The sequence below is a fragment of the Salmo salar genome, chromosome ssa12 (genome assembly GCF_905237065.1).
Source record: "Salmo salar chromosome ssa12, Ssal_v3.1, whole genome shotgun sequence".
Taxonomy (NCBI): Eukaryota; Metazoa; Chordata; class Actinopteri; order Salmoniformes; family Salmonidae; genus Salmo; species Salmo salar.
The window spans coordinates 9,775,489-9,800,727 of record NC_059453.1 but is presented as its reverse complement, the minus strand read 5'-3'; the positions used below and the strand labels follow the sequence as shown (position 1 = coordinate 9,800,727).

The window sequence follows — 25,239 nt, the reverse complement described above, 5'->3', positions numbered from 1 at the left end:
GGTTCTGTCAAAATAGCTAGCCTGCTTAGATAAACTTTACTCAAAAGCATTGTAGCTAGAGTTATTTACAAATATATCTTCAATATACTTGGCGTAGACTATTTCCATCCTGTGATAACGTAGATATGGAACTATTAAACCAGACAGACGTGAAGTTACAAACGACAAGTTAAGCTAACATTATTAGCTAACTAAGTACCGTTAGCTAGCTCAGTATGCTATGCTAACTTAGCCTGCTATCTATTTTTGCGAAATAGCTGTGATTTCTCATAGCAAAGCAACATTTGAACTGATTCCTTGCTACAGCCAGAGAACAACATTTTCCCGGCAATTTTGTTGTTGTTGCTTTGGCTCACACAATGTATGAGGTGAGAAGTGAGCTATAGCTAGCTAGTTGCCCTGAAACTAAAACCTGTTTTGCTTGAGCCCAAAGCCATAGATACAGCAGGTATAGATAGATATAGCTTGTTAGCTAGTTATGTAAATACATGGCTCTGCTTTAGTCAACTCCATTGTCATTGTCTTGTTCAAGGTTAGTTTGTCATTTGTAGAAGTTGGTATACATTTGTCAAGTAGTAAGGACTCTTTTATCAAGTCAGTTCGTTATTAAGACCAAAGCCAATGACATGACATGACATTATCTTCGAGGCCTATCTCTGACTGTACTTTTCAATCAGGATTTTAATGAACCCCAGTCACATCTACTGGTTCCTGACTGTATCCATGGTGACCAGAGCACAAGCGGTCCAGACATGGTTCCTAGGAGCCTTGACTACTTCAGGGACTTTCTAAGATTGAGAGGTAAGTCGGTTGAGAGATGTCCATTAACTTTAGTAGGTGGAGGCTGAGGCAGACTGAATGTTTAAACCATCTGACGGTGTTGTTTAGGTACAGCGTGAACAAAACAGTGCAACACTTACACAAGCTGGGGTGTATTCACTAGGAAGCTAATGGCCGAAACAGGGAAAGGGACTATAAGAAACACTTGTTTTCATTTGCTACGGTGTACACTAATGAATACACCCCTTTGGTTTCCACTCGAGCAATCCTGATCAGACTCTTCCTATATCCCCACAGGAGAGACAGGAGAGAGTTCCAGCCGTCACTCTGACAGTGAGGGGACAAGTTCTACCTCAGGAGAACCTGAACGACAGGAGGACAATCACACAGCCAAGAACACACACAGCTGCAGAGAGTGTGGAGAGGAGTTCCCTACCCAGCATTATCTAAGAAAACATCGTAACACAACACACACAGGAGAGAAGAAGACCAGTCCCAAACCCAGGAAGAGCTACAGCTGCCTGGACTGCGGGAAGGAGTTCCCATGTCCATCTAAACTACAACGACACCTTCTGACTCACACAGGAGAGAGGCCCTGCTTCTGTTCTGACTGTGGGAAGAGTTTCACTCGGGAGGAACATCTGAAGACACACCAGCGGTTCCACTGTTCTAATGGGGAGGGCAGTCCCGCTATATCGGGAGATCCTGAACAGGCAAAGAACTGCTGCCTGGAGTGTGGAAGAGAGTTCTCTAGCGCTTACAAACTACGCAGACACCTGCTGACACACACGGGAGAAAAGCCTCACTCCTGCTCCGTGTGTGGGAAAAGTTATACTTATCTACACACCTTGAAATCACATGAGCTGAAACACACTGGGGAGAAGTCTTACAAATGTTCCGTGTGTGAGAAGAGCTTCAACCAAAAGGGAAATTTGAACCAACACATGCTAGTGCACACTGGTGAGAAACCTTTCTCCTGCTCTGTCTGTGGCAAGTGCTTCACCCAGAAAGCCAACCTGACTGCCCACCAGCTCTCCCACACAGGAGAGAAGCCTTTCTCCTGTTCCATCTGTAGGAAGGGCTTCACTCAGAAAGCATATCTGAAACAACACCAGAAACTGCACACTGGAGAGAAGCCTTATGCCTGCTCCGAGTGTGACAAGAGATTTACCTTCTGTACATCCTTGAAAAGACACCAGCTGCAACACACAGGAGAGAAACCGGAATTGCTAAGTTTGAAAGAAATACACCAACAATCACACGGCAAAAAAGTTGAAAGTCTCTCTGCATCAGCAGCAGAATCTGAACAACACCAGGAGAATCACAAAACTAAGACGTCGTCTCACTGCTGCTCAGAATGTGGGAAACATTTCAAAACTTCATCATCTCTACAGATCCACATGAGAATCCACACAGGAGAGAAGCCATACCCCTGCCCCGACTGTGGGAAGAATTTTGCTACAAAAGGAAGTTTGAACTTGCACCAGCGGTCACACACAACAGAAGCAGAGAAACCCATCCACTGTGAGGAGGAGAACACATCACAGGGGCAGGAGATGGTATCTGATAACCTACAGGACCTCTGTCAAACACTGGGGCTGAAGGCTAAAGTCGAAGAGGAGAAGGACGAGGTGGAGGAGGATGGAGAAGAGGTGACGGATAATGCAGAGGAAGTTGGAGGGCTGATTAATTCTGATGGAGAAGAAGTAGACTGGGATTCTATTCAACATAGTAAGTGGAGGCAGATTGCTGACTGTTCTTTAGTTGACTGGGATTCTGTTCAACATAGTAAGTGGAGGCAGAATGCTGACTGTTCTTTAGTTGACTGGGATTCTGTTCAACATAGTAAGTGGAGGCAGAATGCTGACTTCTTTAGTTGACTGGGATTCTGTTCAACATAGTAAGTGGAGGCAGAATGCTGACTGTTCTTTAGTTGACTGGGATTCTGTTCAACATAGTAAGTGGAGGCAGAATGCTGACTGTTCTTTAGTTGACTGGGATTCTGTTCAACATAGTAAGTGGAGGCAGAATGCTGACTGTTCTTTAGTTGACTGGGATTCTGTTCAACATAGTAAGTGGAGGCAGAATGCTGACTGTTCTTTAGTTGACTGGGATTCTGTTCAACATAGTAAGTGGAGGCAGAATGCTGACTGTTCTTTAGTTGACTGGGATTCTGTTCAACATAGTAAGTGGAGGCAGAATGCTGACTGTTCTTTAGTTGACTGGGATTCTGTTCAACATAGTAAGTGGAGGCAGAATGCTGACTGTTCTTTAGTTGACTGGGATTCTGTTCAACATAGTAAGTGGAGGCAGAATGCTGACTGTTCTTTAGTTGACTGGGATTCTGTTCAACATAGTAAGTGGAGGCAGAATGCTGACTGTTCTTTAGTTGACTGGGATTCTGTTCAACATAGTAAGTGGAGGCAGAATGCTGACTGTTCTTTAGTTGACTGGGATTCTGTTCAACATAGTAAGTGGAGGCAGAATGCTGACTGTTCTTTAGTTGACTGGGATTCTGTTCAACATAGTAAGTGGAGGCAGAATGCTGACTGTTCTTTAGTTGACTGGGATTCTGTTCAACATAGTAAGTGGAGGCAGAATGCTGACTTCTTTAGTTGACTGGGATTCTGTTCAACATAGTAAGTGGAGGCAGAATGCTGACTGTTCTTTAGTTGACTGGGATTCTGTTCAACATAGTAAGTGGAGGCAGAATGCTGACTGTTCTTTAGTTGACTGGGATTCTGTTCAACATAGTAAGTGGAGGCAGAATGCTGACTGTTCTTTAGTTGACTGGGATTCTGTTCAACATAGTAAGTGGAGGCAGAATGCTGACGTTCTTTAGTTGACTGGGATTCTGTTCAACATAGTAAGTGGAGGCAGAATGCTGACTGTTCTTTAGTTGACTGGGATTCTGTTCAACATAGTAAGTGGAGGCAGAATGCTGACTTTCTTTAGTTGACTGGGATTCTGTTCAACATAGTAAGTGGAGGCAGAATGCTGACTGTTCTTTAGTTGACTGGGATTCTGTTCAACATAGTAAGTGGAGGCAGAATGCTGACTGTTCTTTAGTTGACTGGGATTCTGTTCAACATAGTAAGTGGAGGCAGAATGCTGACTGTTCTTTAGTTGACTGGGATTCTGTTCAACATAGTAAGTGGAGGCAGAATGCTGACTTCTTTAGTTGACTGGGATTCTGTTCAACATAGTAAGTGGAGGCAGAATGCTGACTGTTCTTTAGTTGACTGGGATTCTGTTCAACATAGTAAGTGGAGGCAGAATGCTGACTGTTCTTTAGTTGACTGGGGATTCTGTTCAACATAGTAAGTGGAGGCAGAATGCTGACTTCTTTAGTTGACTGGGATTCTGTTCAACATAGTAAGTGGAGGCAGAATGCTGACTGTTCTTTAGTTGACTGGGATTCTGTTCAACATAGTAAGTGGAGGCAGAATGCTGACTGTTCTTTAGTTGACTGGGATTCTGTTCAACATAGTAAGTGGAGGCAGAATGCTGACTGTTCTTTAGTTGACTGGGATTCTGTTCAACATAGTAAGTGGAGGCAGAATGCTGACTGTTCTTTAGTTGACTGGGATTCTGTTCAACATAGTAAGTGGAGGCAGAATGCTGACTGTTCTTTAGTTGACTGGGATTCTGTTCAACATAGTAAGTGGAGGCAGAATGCTGACTGTTCTTTAGTTGACTGGGATTCTGTTCAACATAGTAAGTGGAGGCAGAATGCTGACTGTTCTTTAGTTGACTGGGATTCTGTTCAACATAGTAAGTGGAGGCAGAATGCTGACTGTTCTTTAGTTGACTGGGATTCTGTTCAACATAGTAAGTGGAGGCAGAATGCTGACTGTTCTTTAGTTGACTGGGATTCTGTTCAACATAGTAAGTGGAGGCAGAATGCTGACTGTTCTTTAGTTGACTGGGATTCTGTTCAACATAGTAAGTGGAGGCAGAATGCTGACTGTTCTTTAGTTGACTGGGATTCTGTTCAACATAGTAAGTGGAGGCAGAATGCTGACTTCTTTAGTTGACTGGGATTCTGTTCAACATAGTAAGTGGAGGCAGAATGCTGACTTCTTTAGTTGACTGGGATTCTGTTCAACATAGTAAGTGGAGGCAGAATGCTGACTTCTTTAGTTGACTGGGATTCTGTTCAACATAGTAAGTGGAGGCAGAATGCTGACTTCTTTAGTTGACTGGGATTCTGTTCAACATAGTAAGTGGAGGCAGAATGCTGACTGTTCTTTAGTTGACTGGGATTCTGTTCAACATAGTAAGTGGAGGCAGAATGCTGACTTTCTTTAGTTGACTGGGATTCTGTTCAACATAGTAAGTGGAGGCAGAATGCTGACTGTTCTTTAGTTGACTGGGATTCTGTTCAACATAGTAAGTGGAGGCAGAATGCTGACTGTTCTTTAGTTGACTGGGATTCTGTTCAACATAGTAAGTGGAGGCAGAATGCTGACTGTTCTTTAGTTGACTGGGATTCTGTTCAACATAGTAAGTGGAGGCAGAATGCTGACTGTTCTTTAGTTGACTGGGATTCTGTTCAACATAGTAAGTGGAGGCAGAATGCTGACTTCTTTAGTTGACTGGGATTCTGTTCAACATAGTAAGTGGAGGCAGAATGCTGACTGTTCTTTAGTTGACTGGGATTCTGTTCAACATAGTAAGTGGAGGCAGAATGCTGACTGTTCTTTAGTTGACTGGGATTCTGTTCAACATAGTAAGTGGAGGCAGAATGCTGACTGTTCTTTAGTTGACTGGGATTCTGTTCAACATAGTAAGTGGAGGCAGAATGCTGACTTTCTTTAGTTGACTGGGATTCTGTTCAACATAGTAAGTGGAGGCAGAATGCTGACTTCTTTAGTTGACTGGGATTCTGTTCAACATAGTAAGTGGAGGCAGAATGCTGACTGTTCTTTAGTTGACTGGGATTCTGTTCAACATAGTAAGTGGAGGCAGAATGCTGACTGTTCTTTAGTTGACTGGGATTCTGTTCAACATAGTAAGTGGAGGCAGAATGCTGACTTCTTTAGTTGACTGGGATTCTGTTCAACATAGTAAGTGGAGGCAGAATGCTGACTGTTCTTTAGTTGACTGGGATTCTGTTCAACATAGTAAGTGGAGGCAGAATGCTGACTGTTCTTTAGTTGACTGGGATTCTGTTCAACATAGTAAGTGGAGGCAGAATGCTGACTTCTTTAGTTGACTGGGGATTCTGTTCAACATAGTAAGTGGAGGCAGAATGCTGACGTTCTTTAGTTGACTGGGATTCTGTTCAACATAGTAAGTGGAGGCAGAATGCTGACTGTTCTTTAGTTGACTGGGATTCTGTTCAACATAGTAAGTGGAGGCAGAATGCTGACTGTTCTTTAGTTGACTGGGATTCTGTTCAACATAGTAAGTGGAGGCAGAATGCTGACTGTTCTTTAGTTGACTGGGGTTCTGTTCAACATAGTAAGTGGAGGCAGAATGCTGACTGTTCTTTAGTTGACTGGGATTCTGTTCAACATAGTAAGTGGAGGCAGAATGCTGACTTCTTTAGTTGACTGGGATTCTGTTCAACATAGTAAGTGGAGGCAGAATGCTGACTGTTCTTTAGTTGACTGGGATTCTGTTCAACATAGTAAGTGGAGGCAGAATGCTGACTGTTCTTTAGTTGACTGGGATTCTGTTCAACATAGTAAGTGGAGGCAGAATGCTGACTTCTTTAGTTGACTGGGATTCTGTTCAACATAGTAAGTGGAGGCAGAATGCTGACTTCTTTAGTTGACTGGGATTCTGTTCAACATAGTAAGTGGAGGCAGAATGCTGACTGTTCTTTAGTTGACTGGGATTCTGTTCAACATAGTAAGTGGAGGCAGAATGCTGACTTCTTTAGTTGACTGGGATTCTGTTCAACATAGTAAGTGGAGGCAGAATGCTGACTTCTTTAGTTGACTGGGATTCTGTTCAACATAGTAAGTGGAGGCAGAATGCTGACTTCTTTAGTTGACTGGGATTCTGTTCAACATAGTAAGTGGAGGCAGAATGCTGACTTTCTTTAGTCGACTGGGATTCTGTTCAACATAGTAAGTGGAGGCAGAATGCTGACTTCTTTAGTTGACTGGGATTCTGTTCAACATAGTAAGTGGAGGCAGAATGCTGACTGTTCTTTAGTTGACTGGGATTCTGTTCAACATAGTAAGTGGAGGCAGAATGCTGACTTCTTTAGTTGACTGGGATTCTGTTCAACATAGTAAGTGGAGGCAGAATGCTGACTTCTTTAGTTGACTGGGATTCTGTTCAACATAGTAAGTGGAGGCAGAATGCTGACTGTTCTTTAGTTGACTGGGATTCTGTTCAACATAGTAAGTGGAGGCAGAATGCTGACTGTTCTTTAGTTGACTGGGATTCTGTTCAACATAGTAAGTGGAGGCAGAATGCTGACTGTTCTTTAGTTGACTGGGGTTCTGTTCAACATAGTAAGTGGAGGCAGAATGCTGACTGTTCTTTAGTTGACTGGGATTCTGTTCAACATAGTAAGTGGAGGCAGAATGCTGACGTTCTTTAGTTGACTGGGATTCTGTTCAACAAAGTAAGTGGAGGCAGAATGCTGACGTTCTTTAGTTGACTGGGATTCTGTTCAACATAGTAAGTGGAGGCAGAATGCTGACTTCTTTAGTTGACTGGGATTCTGTTCAACATAGTAAGTGGAGGCAGAATGCTGACTTCTTTAGTTGACTGGGATTCTGTTCAACATAGTAAGTGGAGGCAGAATGCTGACTGTTCTTTAGTTGACTGGGATTCTGTTCAACATAGTAAGTGGAGGTAGAATGCTGACTTCTTTAGTTGACTGGGATTCTGTTTAACATAGTAAGTGGAGGCAGAATGCTGACTTCTTTAGTTGACTGGGATTCTGTTCAACATAGTAAGTGGAGGCAGAATGCTGACTTCTTTAGTTGACTGGGATTCTGTTCAACATAGTAAGTGGAGGCAGAATGCTGACTGTTCTTTAGTTGACTGGGATTCTGTTCAACATAGTAAGTGGAGGCAGAATGCTGACTTCTTTAGTTGACTGGGATTCTGTTCAACATAGTAAGTGGAGGCAGAATGCTGACTGTTCTTTAGTTGACTGGGATTCTGTTCAACATAGTAAGTGGAGGCAGAATGCTGACTGTTCTTTAGTTGACTGGGATTCTGTTCAACATAGTAAGTGGAGGCAGAATGCTGACTGTTCTTTAGTTGACTGGGGTTCTGTTCAACATAGTAAGTGGAGGCAGAATGCTGACTGTTCTTTAGTTGACTGGGATTCTGTTCAACATAGTAAGTGGAGGCAGAATGCTGACTGTTCTTTAGTTGACTGGGATTCTGTTCAACATAGTAAGTGGAGGCAGAATGCTGACTGTTCTTTAGTTGACTGGGATTCTGTTCAACATAGTAAGTGGAGGCAGAATGCTGACTGTTCTTTAGTTGACTGGGATTCTGTTCAACATAGTAAGTGGAGGCAGAATGCTGACTGTTCTTTAGTTGACTGGGATTCTGTTCAACATAGTAAGTGGAGGCAGAATGCTGACTTTCTTTAGTTGACTGGGATTCTGTTCAACATAGTAAGTGGAGGCAGAATGCTGACTGTTCTTTAGTTGACTGGGATTCTGTTCAACATAGTAAGTGGAGGCAGAATGCTGACTGTTCTTTAGTTGACTGGGATTCTGTTCAACATAGTAAGTGGAGGCAGAATGCTGACTGTTCTTTAGTTGACTGGGATTCTGTTCAACATAGTAAGTGGAGGCAGAATGCTGACTGTTCTTTAGTTGACTGGGATTCTGTTCAACATAGTAAGTGGAGGCAGAATGCTGACTGTTCTTTAGTTGACTGGGGTTCTGTTCAACATAGTAAGTGGAGGCAGAATGCTGACTGTTCTTTAGTTGACTGGGATTCTGTTCAACATAGTAAGTGGAGGCAGAATGCTGACTGTTCTTTAGTTGACTGGGATTCTGTTCAACATAGTAAGTGGAGGCAGAATGCTGACTGTTCTTTAGTTGACTGGGATTCTGTTCAACATAGTAAGTGGAGGCAGAATGCTGACTGTTCTTTAGTTGACTGGGATTCTGTTCAACATAGTAAGTGGAGGCAGAATGCTGACTGTTCTTTAGTTGACTGGGATTCTGTTCAACATAGTAAGTGGAGGCAGAATGCTGACTTCTTTAGTTGACTGGGATTCTGTTCAACATAGTAAGTGGAGGCAGAATGCTGACTGTTCTTTAGTTGACTGGGATTCTGTTCAACATAGTAAGTGGAGGCAGAATGCTGACTGTTCTTTAGTTGACTGGGATTCTGTTCAACATAGTAAGTGGAGGCAGAATGCTGACTGTTCTTTAGTTGACTGGGATTCTGTTCAACATAGTAAGTGGAGGCAGAATGCTGACTGTTCTTTAGTTGACTGGGATTCTGTTCAACATAGTAAGTGGAGGCAGAATGCTGACTTTCTTTAGTTGACTGGGATTCTGTTCAACATAGTAAGTGGAGGCAGAATGCTGACTGTTCTTTAGTTGACTGGGATTCTGTTCAACATAGTAAGTGGAGGCAGAATGCTGACTGTTCTTTAGTTGACTGGGATTCTGTTCAACATAGTAAGTGGAGGCAGAATGCTGACTGTTCTTTAGTTGACTGGGATTCTGTTCAACATAGTAAGTGGAGGCAGAATGCTGACTTCTTTAGTTGACTGGGATTCTGTTCAACATAGTAAGTGGAGGCAGAATGCTGACTGTTCTTTAGTTGACTGGGATTCTGTTCAACATAGTAAGTGGAGGCAGAATGCTGACTGTTCTTTAGTTGACTGGGATTCTGTTCAACATAGTAAGTGGAGGCAGAATGCTGACTGTTCTTTAGTTGACTGGGATTCTGTTCAACATAGTAAGTGGAGGCAGAATGCTGACTGTTCTTTAGTTGACTGGGATTCTGTTCAACATAGTAAGTGGAGGCAGAATGCTGACTGTTCTTTAGTTGACTGGGATTCTGTTCAACATAGTAAGTGGAGGCAGAATGCTGACTTCTTTAGTTGACTGGGATTCTGTTCAACATAGTAAGTGGAGGCAGAATGCTGACGTTCTTTAGTTGACTGGGATTCTGTTCAACATAGTAAGTGGAGGCAGAATGCTGACTTCTTTAGTTGACTGGGATTCTGTTCAACATAGTAAGTGGAGGCAGAATGCTGACTTCTTTAGTTGACTGGGATTCTGTTCAACATAGTAAGTGGAGGCAGAATGCTGACTGTTCTTTAGTTGACTGGGATTCTGTTCAACATAGTAAGTGGAGGCAGAATGCTGACTGTTCTTTAGTTGACTGGGATTCTGTTCAACATAGTAAGTGGAGGCAGAATGCTGACGTTCTTTAGTTGACTGGGATTCTGTTCAACATAGTAAGTGGAGGCAGAATGCTGACTGTTCTTTAGTTGACTGGGATTCTGTTCAACATAGTAAGTGGAGGCAGAATGCTGACTGTTCTTTAGTTGACTGGGATTCTGTTCAACATAGTAAGTGGAGGCAGAATGCTGACTGTTCTTTAGTTGACTGGGATTCTGTTCAACATAGTAAGTGGAGGCAGAATGCTGACTTCTTTAGTTGACTGGGATTCTGTTCAACATAGTAAGTGGAGGCAGAATGCTGACTGTTCTTTAGTTGACTGGGATTCTGTTCAACATAGTAAGTGGAGGCAGAATGCTGACTTCTTTAGTTGACTGGGATTCTGTTCAACATAGTAAGTGGAGGCAGAATGCTGACTTCTTTAGTTGACTGGGATTCTGTTCAACATAGTAAGTGGAGGCAGAATGCTGACTGTTCTTTAGTTGACTGGGATTCTGTTCAACATAGTAAGTGGAGGCAGAATGCTGACTGTTCTTTAGTTGACTGGGGTTCTGTTCAACATAGTAAGTGGAGGCAGAATGCTGACTTCTTTAGTTGACTGGGATTCTGTTCAACATAGTAAGTGGAGGCAGAACACTGACTGTTCTTTTAGTTACATAGTAATAGAGTCTGACTCATTATCTAACCCAGTGGTTTTAAGGAACTCAGTCTGGCTTTAAATGTACTCTTGAAAGTTGTAATAGTAGAACGCACAAGGTGTGATGTAGAAATTGGGTAGTTCGTCATCAGTTCCTGTTGTCATGTCAGTCATTACATACCTTGGAAAACAATTTATAACTGGTCAGAAATGTCCAGATCAACTAGCCCATGTCAGCTAACGTTTTTTTAGCTAGGATTTTTAGCTCATAGATTTTGTTGCATTGTTTGAGTCACTCAGATATCACATGAATACACATTAGACATGGCTTTAATATGGCAAAATGTTCCCTGTACCCCATGACAAAAATGTGTAGAATTGCAGGAAATCAGCTTTAAACCCGCAAAATGTTTTCTCCACCAACAAGAGGGGTGTGAACAGTTTGTGTCATGAACAGTGCTTGTCCCATAGTGTCCGCGGGGGGGTGGGGGGTCCCCCCTAATGCTGGAAGGTGCCCCCCTAGGGGGCCTAAGTCTAACCCAGACCCCTGGTCTAACCCATAATTCCAACCTATCTCTACAGGAGAGAGTCCTGTCCATGGCTCTGGTAGTCTCATTATAACCCATAATACCAACCTATCTCTACAGGAGAGAGTCCTGTCCATGGCTCTGGTAGTCTCATTATAACCCATAATTCCAACCTATCTCTACAGGAGAGAGTCCTGTCCATGGCTCTGGTAGTCTCATTATAACCCATAATACCAACCTATCTCTACAGGAGAGAGTCCTGTCCATGGCTCTGGTAGTCTCATTATAACCCATAATACCAACCTATCTCTACAGGAGAGAGTCCTGTCCATGGCTCTGGTAGTCTCATTATAACCCATAATACCAACCTATCTCTATAGGAGAGAGTCCTGTCCATGGCTCTGGTAGTCTCATTATAACCCATAATTCCAACCTATCTCTACAGGAGAGAGTCCTGTCCATGGCTCTGGTAGTCTCATTATAACCCATAATACCAACCTATCTCTACAGGAGAGAGTCCTGTCCATGGCTCTGGTAGTCTCATTATAACCCATAATACCAACCTATCTCTACAGGAGAGAGTCCTGTCCATGGCTCTGGTAGTCTCATTATAACCCATAATACCAACCTATCTCTACAGGAGAGAGTCCTGTCCATGGCTCTGGTAGTCTCATTATAACCCATAATACCAACCTATCTCTACAGGAGAGAGTCCTGTCCATGGCTCTGGTAGTCTCATTATAACCCATAATACCAACCTATCTCTACAGGAGAGAGTCCTGTCCATGGCTCTGGTAGTCTCATTATAACCCATAATACCAACCTATCTCTATAGGAGAGAGTCCTGTCCATGGCTCTGGTAGTCTCATTATAACCCATAATACCAACCTATCTCTACAGGAGAGAGTCCTGTCCATGGCTCTGGTAGTCTCATTATAACCCATAATACCAACCTATCTCTACAGGAGAGAGTCCTGTCCATGGCTCTGGTAGTGAAGGAGGAAGTCCCCCTACATCACACATCAACAAGGTGGGAGAAACTAATAACAAACATTTTAATAGGAGATATTGTTCAAATTCTATTGAACCCATTTTTGTTCCAACTTGGTTTCCATGGTAACTTGACTAGAAAAGGTCTTGTCTTTATTCTAGGATCCTGGGGCTCAATCGGGGTCGACAGAGTCCCTGGGTCCTGACCGAAGACATGAGGAGGACATCACTCAAACACCTGGGATGAACATTCATATTGAAGAAGAGGAGGATGAGGAAGAAGAAGAAGAAGAAGAAGAAGAAGAGGAGGATGAGGAAGAAGAGGAGGAGGAAGAGTGGGAGGTGGAAGAGGAAGAAGTGGGTGAAGATGAAGAAGGGGAGGAAGAGGAAGTTGGTGATCTGTTGAATTCTGTAGTAGAACAAGCTTCCTGGGATACTCCTCATCTTGGTAAATCAAAGTCAAATCACATGTTACTGGTCACGTACACGTGTTTAGCAGATGTTATTGGTCACGTACACTTGTTTAGCAGATGTTATTGGTCACATACACGTGTTTAGCAGATGTTATTGGTCATGTACACGTGTTTAGCAGATGTTATTGGTCACGTACACGTGTTTAGCAGATGTTACTGGTCACGTACACCTGTTTAGCAGATGTTACTGGTCACGTACACATGTTTAGCAGATGTTACTGGTCACGTACACGTGTTTAGCAGATGTTACTGGTCACGTACACGTGTTTAGCAGATGTTATTGGTCATGTACACGTGTTTAGCAGATGTTATTGGTCATGTACACGTGTTTAGCAGATGTTATTGGTCACGTACACGTGTTTAGCAGATGTTACTGGTCACGTACACGTGGTTAACAGATGTTACTGGTCATGTACACGTGTGCAGATGTTATTGGTCATGTACACGTGTTTAGCAGATGTTATTGGTCATGTACACGTGTTTAGCAGATGTTATTGGTCACGTACACGTGTTTAGCAGATGTTATTGGTCACGTACACGTGTTTAGCAGATGTTACTGGTCACGTACACGTGTTTAGCAGATGTTACTGGTCACGTACACGTGTTTAGCAGATGTTATTGGTCACGTACACGTGTTTAGCAGATGTTACTGGTCACGTACACGTGTTTAGCAGATGTTATTGGTCACGTACACGTGTTTAGCAGATGTTACTGGTCACGTACACGTGGTTAACAGATGTTACTGGTCATGTACACGTGTTTAGCAGATGTTATTGGTCACGTACACGTGTTTAGCAGATGTTACTGGTCACATACACATGTTTAGCAGATGTTATTGGTCACATACACATGTTTAGCAGATGTGATTGTGGGTGTAGCGAAATGCTTGTGTTTCTAGCTCCAACAGTGCAGTATTATCTAACAATACACACAATCTAAAGTAAAGGAATAGAATTAAGAATATATAAATATTTGGACGAGCAATGTCAGAGCAGCATAGACTAAGATACAGTAGGATAGAATACAGTATATACATATGAGATGAGTAATACATAGACTAAGATACAGTAGAAGAGGATAGAATACAGTATATACATATGAGATGAGTAATACATAGACTAAGATACAGTAGGATAGAATACAGTATATCACATATGAGATGAGTAATACATAGACTAAGATGCAGTAGAATAGGATAGAATACAGTATATACATATGAGATGAGTAATACATAGACTAAGATACAGTAGAATAGGATAGAAACCAGTATATACAGGTGAGATGAGTAATACATAGACAGATACAGTAGAATAGGATAGAATACAGTATATACATGTGAGATGAGTAATACATAGACAGATACAGTAGAATAGGATAGAATACAGTATATACATGTGAGATGAGTAATACATAGACTAAGATACAGTAGGATAGAATACAGTAGAATAGGATAGAATACAGTATATACATGTGAGATGAGTAATACATAGACTAAGATACAGTAGGATATAACAGTATATACATATGAGATGAGTAATACATAGACTAAGATACAGTAGAATAGGATAGAATACAGTATATACATATGAGATGAGTAATACATAGACTAAGATACAGTAGAATAGGATAGAATACAGTATATACATATGAAATGAGTAATGTAAGATATGTAAACATATTTTGTTTACAAGTGGTGACAGAAAGGTGAGTTAAAGAATGTGTTCATCCCAAATGGCACCCTATTCCCTATATAGTACACTACTATAGACCAGGGCCCTATTCCCTATATAGTGCACTACTATAGACCAGAGCCCTATTCCCTATATAGTGCACTACTATAGACCAGAGCCCTATTCCCTATATAGTGCACTACTATAGACCAGAGCCCTATTCCCTATATAGAACACTACTATAGACCAGGGCCCTATTCCCTATATAGTGTACTACTTTAGACCAGAGCCCTATTCCCTATATAGTGCACTACTATAGACCAGAGCCTATTCCCTATATAGTGCACTACTATAGACCAGAGCCCTATTCCCTATATAGTGCACTACTATAGACCAGAGCCTATTCCCTATATAGAACACTACTATAGACCAGGGCCCTATTCCCTATATAGTGCACTACTATAGACCAGAGCCCTATTCCCTATATAGTGCACTACTATAGTCCAGAGCCCTATTCCCTATATAGTACACTACTATAGACCAGAGCCCTATTCCCTATATAGTACACTACTATAGACCAGAGCCCTATTCCCTATATAGTGCACTACTATAGACCAGAGCCCTATTCCCTATATAGTACACTACTATAGACCAGAGCCCTATTCCCTATATAGTACACTGTAGAGAGGGAGACGGATGTATGCACTATATAGGGAATACGTGGCCACTGTTTTCACACAATAGCATGTACGCTACATGCCACGGTAGTGAGGGAACTCTACCCATACTGATGAGTCCTAACTCCTGCCACGGTAGTGAGGGAACTCTACCCATACTGATGAGTCCTAACTCCTGCCACGGTAGTGAGGGAACTCTACCCATACTGATGAGTCCTAACTCCTGCCACGGTAGTGAGGGAACTCTACCCATACTGATGAGTCCTAACTCCTGCCACGGTAGTGAGGGAACTCTACCCATACTGATGAGTCCTAACTCCTGCCACGGTAGTGAGGAACTCTACCCATACTGATGAGTCCTAACTCCTGCCACGGTAGTGAGGAACTCTACCCATACTGATGAGTCCTAACTCCTGCCACGGTAGTGAGGGAACTCTACCCATACTGATGAGTCCTAACTCCTGCCACGGTAGTGAGGGAACTCTACCCATAATGATGAGTCCTAACTCCTGCCACGGTAGTGAGGAACTCTACCCATACTGATGAGTCCTAACTCCTGCCACGGTAGTGAGGGAACTCTACCCATACTGATGAGTCCTAACTCCTGCCACGGTAGTGAGGGAACTCTACCCATACTGATGAGTCCTAACTCCTGCCACGGTAGTGAGGGAACTCTACCCATACTGATGAGTCCTAACTCCTGCCACGGTAGTGAGGGAACTCTACCCATACTGATGAGTCCTAACTCCTGCCACGGTAGTGAGGGAACTCTACCCATACTGATGAGTCCTAACTCCTGCCACGGTAGTGAGGAACTCTACCCATACTGATGAGTCCTAACTCCTGCCACGGTAGTGAGGGAACTCTACCCATACTGATGAGTCCTAACTCCTGCCACGGTAGTGAGGGAACTCTACCCATACTGATGAGTCCTAACTCCTGCCACGGTAGTGAGGGAACTCTACCCATACTGATGAGTCCTAACTCCTGCCACGGTAGTGAGGGAACTCTACCCATACTGATGAGTCCTAACTCCTGCCACGGTAGTGAGGGAACTCTACCCATACTGATGAGTTCTAACTCCTGCCACGGTAGTGAGGGAACTCTACCCATACTGACCCACTGAACTCTCTTCTCTCCACAGGAATGAGTCCTAACTCCTGCCACGGTAGTGAGGGAACTACCTCAACACCAGGAGCACTGGAGCGACAACACCAGGAGAAAGAGAAGACACAGGGGACCAAACGGAAGAAGAGTCCAGAACGAAAGCAGCCAAAGAAAGAAAAGAAACCGAAGAAGGAGAAGAAAGCTAAGATGACCCACCGCTGCTTTAAATGTGGAGAGGGATTCTCCCGTATCTACGACATGCTCTTACACCAGACCATTCATATAGATGGAACGACCATGTTCAAAACTAAGAAGGTTCACCGCTGCTTAACGTGTGGATACGAAGCATCCGATGCACATAAACTGATGATGCACGAGCGGACACACACGGGAGAGAAGCCTTTCCAGTGCTCTGTGTGTGGGAAGAGATTCGCTCAGAAAGGAAATCTGAAAATACACCACAGTGTGCACAAGGGTGAGAACTCGTACATCTGCCCAGTGACTCAACTGTGGAAATACGTTTGTCCTCTTAAAGGGATACTTTGGGATTTGGTAATGAGGTCCTTTATCTACATTACCAAACTCGTGGATACCATTTTTATGTTTCTGCTTGCAGTTTAAAGGAAGTTGCTATCTAGCGGCAGCGCAATTGACTTGCCTAGTTAAATAAAGGTTAAATAAAACATTTCAAAATAATCATAATTGCTAACTGCGTAGCGCTAACGCTAGTTGGCAATGGCTCACAAAACAACCTCTAACTTCCTTCATACTGGACACAAAGACATAAAAATGGTATCCACAAGTTCATCTGACTGGTGAAGTGGATAATTTACCTCATTGCCAAAATCCCAAAGTATCCCTTTAAGCTTTTGTAAAAACAAATCTTTAGATATATTTTTGTTATCGTCCTGACCCCAGTCATTATCTGAGTAGGGTGATACTGGTATCGTCCTGGCCCCAGTCATTATCTGAGTAAGATGATACTGGTATCGTCCTGGCCCCAGTCATTATCTGAGTAAGATGATACTGGTATCGTCCTGGCCCCAGTCATTATCTGAGTAAGATGATACTGGTATCGTCCTGGCCCCAGTCATTATCTGAGTAAGATGATACTGGTATCGTCCTGGCCCCAGTCATTATCTGAGTAAGATGATACTGGTATCGTCCTGGCCCCAGTCATTATCTGAGTAAGATGATACTGGTATCGTCCTGGCCCCAGTCATTATCTGAGTAAGGTGATACTGGTATCGTCCTGGCCCCAGTCATTATCTGAGTAAGGTGATACTGGTATCGTCCTGGCCCCAGTCATTATCTGAGTAAGGTGATACTGGTATCATCCTGACCCCAGTCATTATCTGAGTAAGGTGATACTGGTATCATCCTGACCCCAGTCATTATCTGAGTAGGGTGATACTGGTATCGTCCTGGCCCCAGTCATTATCTGAGTAAGATGATACTGGTATCGTCCTGGCCCCAGTCATTATCTGAGTAAGATGATACTGGTATCGTCCTGGCCCTAGTCATTATCTGAGTAAGGTGATACTGGTATCGTCCTGGCCCCAGTCATTATCTGAGTAAGATGATACTGGTATCGTCCTGGCCCTAGTCATTATCTGAGTAAGGTGATACTGGTATCGTCCTGGCCCCAGTCATTATCTGAGTAAGATGATACTGGTATCGTCCTGGCCCCAGTCATTATCTGAGTAAGATGATACTGGTATCGTCCTGGCCCCAGTCATTATCTGAGTAAGGTGATACTGGTATCGTCCTGGCCCCAGTCATTATCTGAGTAAGATGATACTGGTATCGTCCTGGCCCCAGTCATTATCTGAGTAAGATGATACTGGTATCGTCCTGGCCCCAGTCATTATCTGAGTAAGATGATACTGGTATCGTCCTGGCCCTAGTCATTATCTGAGTAAGATGATACTGGTATCGTCCTGGCCCCAGTCATTATCTGAGTAAGATGATACTGGTATCGTCCTGGCCCTAGTCATTATCTGGTTAGACTTAACATGAACTAACACTATCTTCCCCCATGCAGGAGAAGTCAGGAATCCCAGTTTCTGGCCTGACATCGTGGAGAGGCTTCCTACAATAGGTGTCCCGGACCAATACCATGACAACCACACAGCTAAGCCAATAGGAGTTCTGGACCAATACCATGACAACCACACAGCTAAGCCAATAGGAGTCCTGGACCAATACCATGACAACCACACAGCTAAGCCAATAGGAGTCCTGGACCAATACCATGACAACGGCACAGCTAAGCCAATAGGAGTCCTGGACCAATACCATGACAACCGCACAGCTAAGCCAATAGGAGAGGAATGCCAAACTCCAAGTCTACAGATACACATGAGGACTCACACTGTAGAGAACCAGTCTAATCCACAGTGCCCTCTCTGCGGGGCAGAGTTCTCTCAAAAAGGCCTTCTGGATGATCACCTGGTGATCGCCCACTCCCATGAGAAACCAGAGAAACCTTACCCCTGTCCAGACTGTGGGAAGAGATTCTCCAGCAAGAGTTACATCAAGATCCACCGGAAGATCCACAGTGGGAAGATCTCTTACCACTGCGTCCAGTGTGATAAGAGTTTCCTGTCAGCGGAGGGGCTCAAGAAGCACGAGAGCGCTCACCGAGGAGAGAGGCCGTACCGATGCCCTGCGTGTGGCAAGTGTTTCAAACAACAATCCCAGCTGACCTGTCACTTCAAGATCCACACCGGAGAGAGGAGCCATCTCTGCTTCCTGTGTGGGAAGAGTTTCGCCAGAGAGTTTGACCTCAGGGTGCATCTCAGAGTTCACTCTGGAGAGAAGCCCTACCAGTGCCATGAGTGTGGCAAGAGCTACAGGTACAGAGCAGGCATCCGGTCACACATGCAGCAGATGCACCCTGGGAAGCCTATAGTGGAACCAACCCCACCCATCCCCAAAGGCCCTCACTACGGCAGTGGAGGAAGTGGTCTTCCAACATCCCTTATCAGAAAGGTATGTGGTTTGGTTTGCTGTAAGCTAATGCTAATGCTATCGCTTTCAGGTTTTGTTTTTTGGGGGGGGGGTTTCACTCTGAAATCTAGAAGTTTATGGAATCGGTTTGGGTTTATGGTTAGAATGGGTGGGGATTAGGTTAAAGTTAGGCATAGATTTAGCCAACCGCCACTCAAAATCTGCTACATATACACTTCCTGTTTGACAAGGAACAGAAAGGAGGTCGAGGAGGACGCTACCCTGGGAAATCCTACAACAAACATTATATTACTACTGACTGTTAACCAAGAATGACTTGTGTTTTCATTGTAGGATCCTGGTGACCAATCCAGCCCTAAAGCTATAGAATCCCAGGGTCCTGATCCAAGCCATAGCAGCAAGGCATCCAGTCAAACACCTCGGTTGAAGGCCAGAGCTGAAGAAGAGGAGGAGGAGGAGGAGGAAGAAGAAGAAGAAGAGGTGAACGTTGATGGTTCGGGTAATTCTGAAGAAGACGACGCCAGTTGGAAACCTGCTCTTCGTCTTGGTAAGTGGAGGTAGAATGTCAACAGAAAATCATTCAACTATAGCCTGTTAATTTGGCTGCGTTATAAATTGCATCCTGTCGCCTATATAGGGCTCTGTTCAAAAGTAGTGCCCTAAATAGGGAATAGCGTGCCATTTGGGCGACGGACAATGTATTTGACCAATTCTTTAAACCCAGTCTCTTTTGTCACACAGCCAAGACCGGTGGCGGTGGTCCCTCTGCATCAGGAGGACAGAGAAAACACCGGAAGAAACAACAGGTCAAACGGAAAACCAGAGTCAAAGAAGGCAAACAGAAGCAACCCAAAGCCAAGAGGTTTAACAACCGTCGCTGCTTTAAATGTGGAGAGGGATTCCCCCGGGAATATGAGCTGTTGCTACACCTGCAGACACATCTAGATTACAACTGCTACGTGTGTGGAGCACCGTTCAACAACAAAGAGCTGCTGCAGAGACATCAGGAAGAGCACACCGGTAAGAGAGCCTGTGATGGAGACTCACGATGGCTACGTCATGACTGTAATAGCCTTTCTGACAGGTTACTAGTGAATTCACTGTGTAGGCTGTCCCTCAAATGGCACCCTATTCCCTACATAGTGCACACTAGGGCCCATAGGCTCTTGTCAAAGGTAGTGCACTATATAGGGAATAGGGTACCGTTTGAGATACACTAACTGTGTGTTTGTTCCAGAGGAGAGTCTGGGTGTGTTCTCTGGTGAGGCAGCAGGTCCAACTACAGGACAGCAGCGGGGGAGAGGGAAGAGGACTCACCGATGTCCAACCTGTGGCAAAGAACTATCCGACGCGTCCAAGCTGAAGTTACACGTGAGAATCCACACCGGGGAGAAACCTTACTGTTGCTCCCTGTGTGGAAAGGGTTTCACTCAGCCAGGGAACCTGAAAACACACATGAAAACACACAGAGGTGAGAGAGACTTTGGAAAGACATTCAGCAACATATGCTGATGTTGTGGTCCACGTGCAGTGTCTTCAGAAAAGATTCACACCCCTTGACTTTTTCCACATTTTGTTGTGTTACAAGGTGGGATTCAAATGGGTTTAATTGTTATTTTTTGTTGTTGTTAATGATCTACACAAAATACTCTAGTCAAAGTGGGAGAAAAATTCAAAGTGTAATTCATAACTTCACCAGGCTCAAAGAGATATTCAATATCTGCTTTATAATATTTACACATCTACCAATAGGTGCCCTTCTTTGTGAGACATTGAAAAACCTCCCTGGTCTTTGTGGTTGAATCTGTGTTTGAAATTCACTGCTTGACTGAGGGACCTTACAGGTGTGAGGTACAGAGATGAGGTAGTCATTCAAAAATCATGTTAAACACTATTATTGCACACAGTGTGAGTCCATGCAACTTAACATGTGACTTGTTAAGTACATTTTTACTCCTGAACTTATTTAGGCTTTCCATAACAAAGGGGTTGAATACTTATTGACACGAGACATTTCAGCTTTTCATTTTTAATGAATTTATAACAATTTCTAAACACATTACGTCATTACTTTTACATTATGGGGTATTGTGTGTAGGCCAGTCACACAAAATCTCACATGTATCCATTTCAAATTCTGTCTGTAACACAACAACATGTGGGAAAAGTCGAGGGGGTGTGAATACTTCCTGAAGGCACTGTACTGTATGTTGAGGTGGTGTGAATACTTCCTGAAGGCACTGTACTGTATGTTGAGGTGGTGTGAATACTTCCTGAAGGCACTGTACTGTATGTTGAGGTGGTGTGAATACTTCCTGAAGGCACTGTACTGTATGTTGAGGTGGTGTGAATACTTCCTGAAGGCACTGTACTGTATGTTGAGGTGGTGTGAATACTTCCTGAAGGCACTGTACTGTATGTTGAGGTGGTGTGAATACTTCCTGAAGGCACTGTACTGTATGTTGATGTTGTGTGAATACTTCCTGAAGGCACTGTACTGTATGTTGATGTTGAGGTGGTGATGGGATGATGAACATGAGGTTGAAAATGTCCCTATCAGGTTTATGTGAAAATACAGCTAAACGTTGATATTTTCTCATTGTCTTTTGGGAGGTTTATGTATGCTGTTGTAAAAGTAGCTGGGGGCCAGTCTGTTTGTGCTAACATGCCCAACTCCCTGTCCCTCATTGTCACATCCAAACAATGACAGCAGTGGAGTATAGATAGATCTGGAACAAAGGCTATGAAGAGCATATTTGTCTGAAGGACTTAACACTGGCCATGTGTGTCTCAAATGGCACCCTATTCCCTACATAGTGCACTACTTTACCCTAAGATACATCCCTAATGGCACCCTATTCCCTAAGTAGTGCACTACTGTTTTAGAGCACTAAGGGCCCGGTTCAAAAGTAGTGCACTATATAGGGCAGGGCTTTCCCAACCCTGTTCCAGGAGAGAAACCCTCCTGTAGGTTTTAACTCCTGTTCCTGGAGAGAAACCCTCCTGTAGGTTAACTCCTGTTCCTGGAGAGAAACCTCCTGTAGGTTAACTCCTGTTCCCGGAGAGAAACCCTCCTGTAGGTTTTAACTCCTGTTCCTGGAGAGAAACCCTCCTGTAGGTTTTAACTCCTGTTCCCGGAGAGAAACCCTCCTGTAGGTTTTAACTCCTGTTCCTGGAGAGAAACCCTCCTGTAGGTTTTAACTCCTGTTCCTGGAGAGAAACCCTCCTGTAGGTTTTAACTCCTGTTCCTGGAGAGAAACCCTCCTGTAGGTTAACTCCTGTTCCTGGAGAGAAACCCTCCTGTAGGTTTTAACTCCTGTTCCTGGAGAGAAACCCTCCTGTAGGTTTTAACTCCTGTTCCTGGAGAGAAACCCTCCTGTAGGTTTTAACTCCTGTTCCTGGAGAGATACCCTCCTGTAGGTTTTTGCTCCAACCCTGTTGTAACTAACCTGATTCATCTTATCAACCAGCTAATTATTAGAATCAGGTGTGCTAGATTAGGGTTGGGGTTAAAACCTACAGGACTGTATCTCTCCAGGAACAGGGTTGGAGTATAAACCTACAGGACGGTATCTCTCCAGGAACAGGGTTGGAGTATAAACCTGCAGGAGGGTAGCTCTCCAGGAACAGGGTTGGAGTATGAACCTACAGGACGGTATCTCTCCAGGAACAGGGTTGGAGTATGAACCTACAGGACGGTAGCTCTCCAGGAACAGGGTTGGAGTATAAACCTACAGGAGGGTAGCTCTCCAGGAACAGGGTTGGAGTATAAACCTACAGGACGGTAGCTCTCCAGGAACAGGGTTGGAGTATAAACCTACAGGATGGTAGCTCTCCAGGAACAGGGTTGGAGTATAAACCTACAGGACGGTATCTCTCCAGGAACAGGGTTGGAGTATAAACCTACAGGATGGTAGCTCTCCAGGAACAGGGTTGGAGTTAAAACCTACAGGAGAGTATCTCTCCACGAACAGGGTTTGAGTCAAAACCTGCAGGAGGGTATCTCTCCAGGAACAGGGTTGGAGAGCCCTGATATAGGGAATAGGGGTCCGTTTTGGGGCCACAACCTAAATGTCGACCTTTTATCTTCCCTGCAGATGGGAACCCTAGTTTGTTGTCTGCTGGTGGGTTAGCGCCCTCTACATCAAGAGGTCCTGAACACCACCGGGAGAATCACACCGTCGCCGCAGCAGCAGTTCAGGAGAACTTCAACCGTCCAGATCTATCGTCAGTACAGAAACACATGACGTCTCAGGACAGCGGAGAGAAGTCCTCTTTCTTCTGCTCGCTGTGTGGGGAGGAGTTCTCTGAGAAGGCACAGTTAGAAGAGCACCGGTTGGCTCACAACAACAAGAAGCCTTTCCCCTGCCCTGACTGTGGCAAGAGGTTCCGCAGTAATTACTACGTTAAGATCCACATGCGATTGCACACCGGGGAGAGGCCTTACCAATGTGTTGAGTGTGGGAAGGGCTTCATCACAGAAGAAGGGCTGAAGAAGCACGAGAGCGCTCACCGGGGAGAGAGACCCCACCTCTGCCCCGAGTGCGGAAAGAGATTCAAGCAACAGTCCCAACTTACATGTCACTTCCGTATGCACACTGGACAGAAGAGCCACCTCTGCTCCGTCTGTGGGAAGAGTTACTTCAGAGAATTTGACCTCAAGGTTCACCTCAGAGTCCACACGGGAGAGAAGCCCCATCAGTGTGAGGAGTGTGGGAAGAGTTTCTACTATCTACAGGGGCTCCGGCAGCACCAGAGGACCCACGCTCCCAAGCCCATCGGACCGACCCGCCAGCTAGGCAGGCCTAAGCAGTCGTCCAGCGCGGACAGCATGGACATACCAAACCAATCACCCAGGATGGGAAGACCCAGGCCAGCTCCTAGAGTAGAGAGACCCGTGCCTCTACCCAGAGTGGAGAGACCCATGCCTCTAGGCCTACCTAGAGTTGAGAGTGATCTGGAGAGACCTCACTGGCAGTACTGGCACCTTTAAATGGGACATTTTCAATTTTTGTTGTTGTTTGAACTAGAGGTCGACCGATTATGATTTTTCAACGCCGATACCGATTATTGGAGGACCAACGCACGCCGATACCGATTAATCGGCCAATTTTTTGGAATATTTTTTATATATATATGAGTGTGGTAATATTTGTAATAATGACAATTACAACAATACTGAATGAACACTTATTTTAACTTAATATAATACATAAATAAATAATGAAACATGATCAATTTGGTTTAAATAATGCAAAAACACAGTGTTGGAGAAGAAAGTAAAAGTGCAATATGTGCCATGTAAAAAAGCTAACGTTTAAATTCCTTGCTCAGAACATGAGACATATGAAAGCTGGTGGTTCAGTATTCCCAGTTCTTCAATATTCCCAGTTAAGAAGTTTTAGGTTGTAGTTATTATAGGAATTATGATGCGTCGACTATTTCTCTCTATTCCATATACCTTTGACTATTGGATGTTCTAATAGGCACTTTAGTATTGCCAGCCTAATCTCAGGAGTTGATAGGTTTGAAGTCATAAACAGCGCTGTGCTTCAAGCATTGTTAAGAGCTGCTTGCAAACACAGTGCTGTTTGAATGAATGCTTACGAGCCTGCTGCTGCCTGCCACCACTCAGTCAGACTGCTCTATCAAATATCAAATCATAGACTTAATTATAATATAATAATCACAGAAATATAAGCCTTTGGTCATTAATATGGTCAAATCCGGAAACTATAATTTCGAAAACAAAACGTTTATTCTTTCATTGAAATACGGAACCGTTCCGGATTTTATCTAACGGGTGGCAACCCTAAGTCTAAATATTGCTGTTACATTGCACAACCTTCAATGTTATGTCATAATTATGTACAATTCTGGCAAATTAATTCGCAACGAGCCAGGCAGCCCAAACTCTTGCATATACTCTGACTCTGTGTGCAATGAACGCTAGAGATGTGACACAATTTCCCTAGTTTAATATTGCCTGCTAACATGAATTTCTTTTAACTAAATATGCAGGTTTCAAAAAATATACTTCTGTGTATTGATT

General features: G+C 43.8%; 1 protein-coding gene across 1 annotated transcript; it reads left to right on the top strand.

Annotated features, from left to right (window-relative positions):
• Window positions 1–13: 13 nt before the first annotated feature.
• LOC106564120 (zinc finger protein 62 homolog) lies at window positions 14–24,315 on the top strand. The gene is made up of 11 exons (XM_045690652.1): window positions 14–368; window positions 678–801; window positions 1,078–2,511; window positions 12,263–12,327; window positions 12,450–12,735; window positions 16,252–16,689; window positions 18,259–19,208; window positions 19,521–19,734; window positions 19,929–20,207; window positions 20,425–20,658; window positions 23,285–24,315. The coding sequence occupies exons 1-11, from the start codon at window positions 360–362 to the stop codon at window positions 24,178–24,180; spliced, it is 4,929 nt and encodes a 1,642-aa protein (XP_045546608.1). The 5' UTR covers window positions 14–359; the 3' UTR covers window positions 24,181–24,315.
• Window positions 24,316–25,239: the final 924 nt, after the last annotated feature.

What these genes read in the sequence shown, in the direction of transcription:
- LOC106564120 (XM_045690652.1), top strand. An exon ending in CTACATCACACATCAACAAG is followed by an intron (nt 12,328 to 12,449) that starts GTGGGAGAAACT and finishes TCTTTATTCTAG; the next exon opens with GATCCTGGGGCTCAATCGGG. An exon ending in ACACATGAAAACACACAGAG is followed by an intron (nt 20,659 to 23,284) that starts GTGAGAGAGACT and finishes TCTTCCCTGCAG; the next exon opens with ATGGGAACCCTAGTTTGTTG.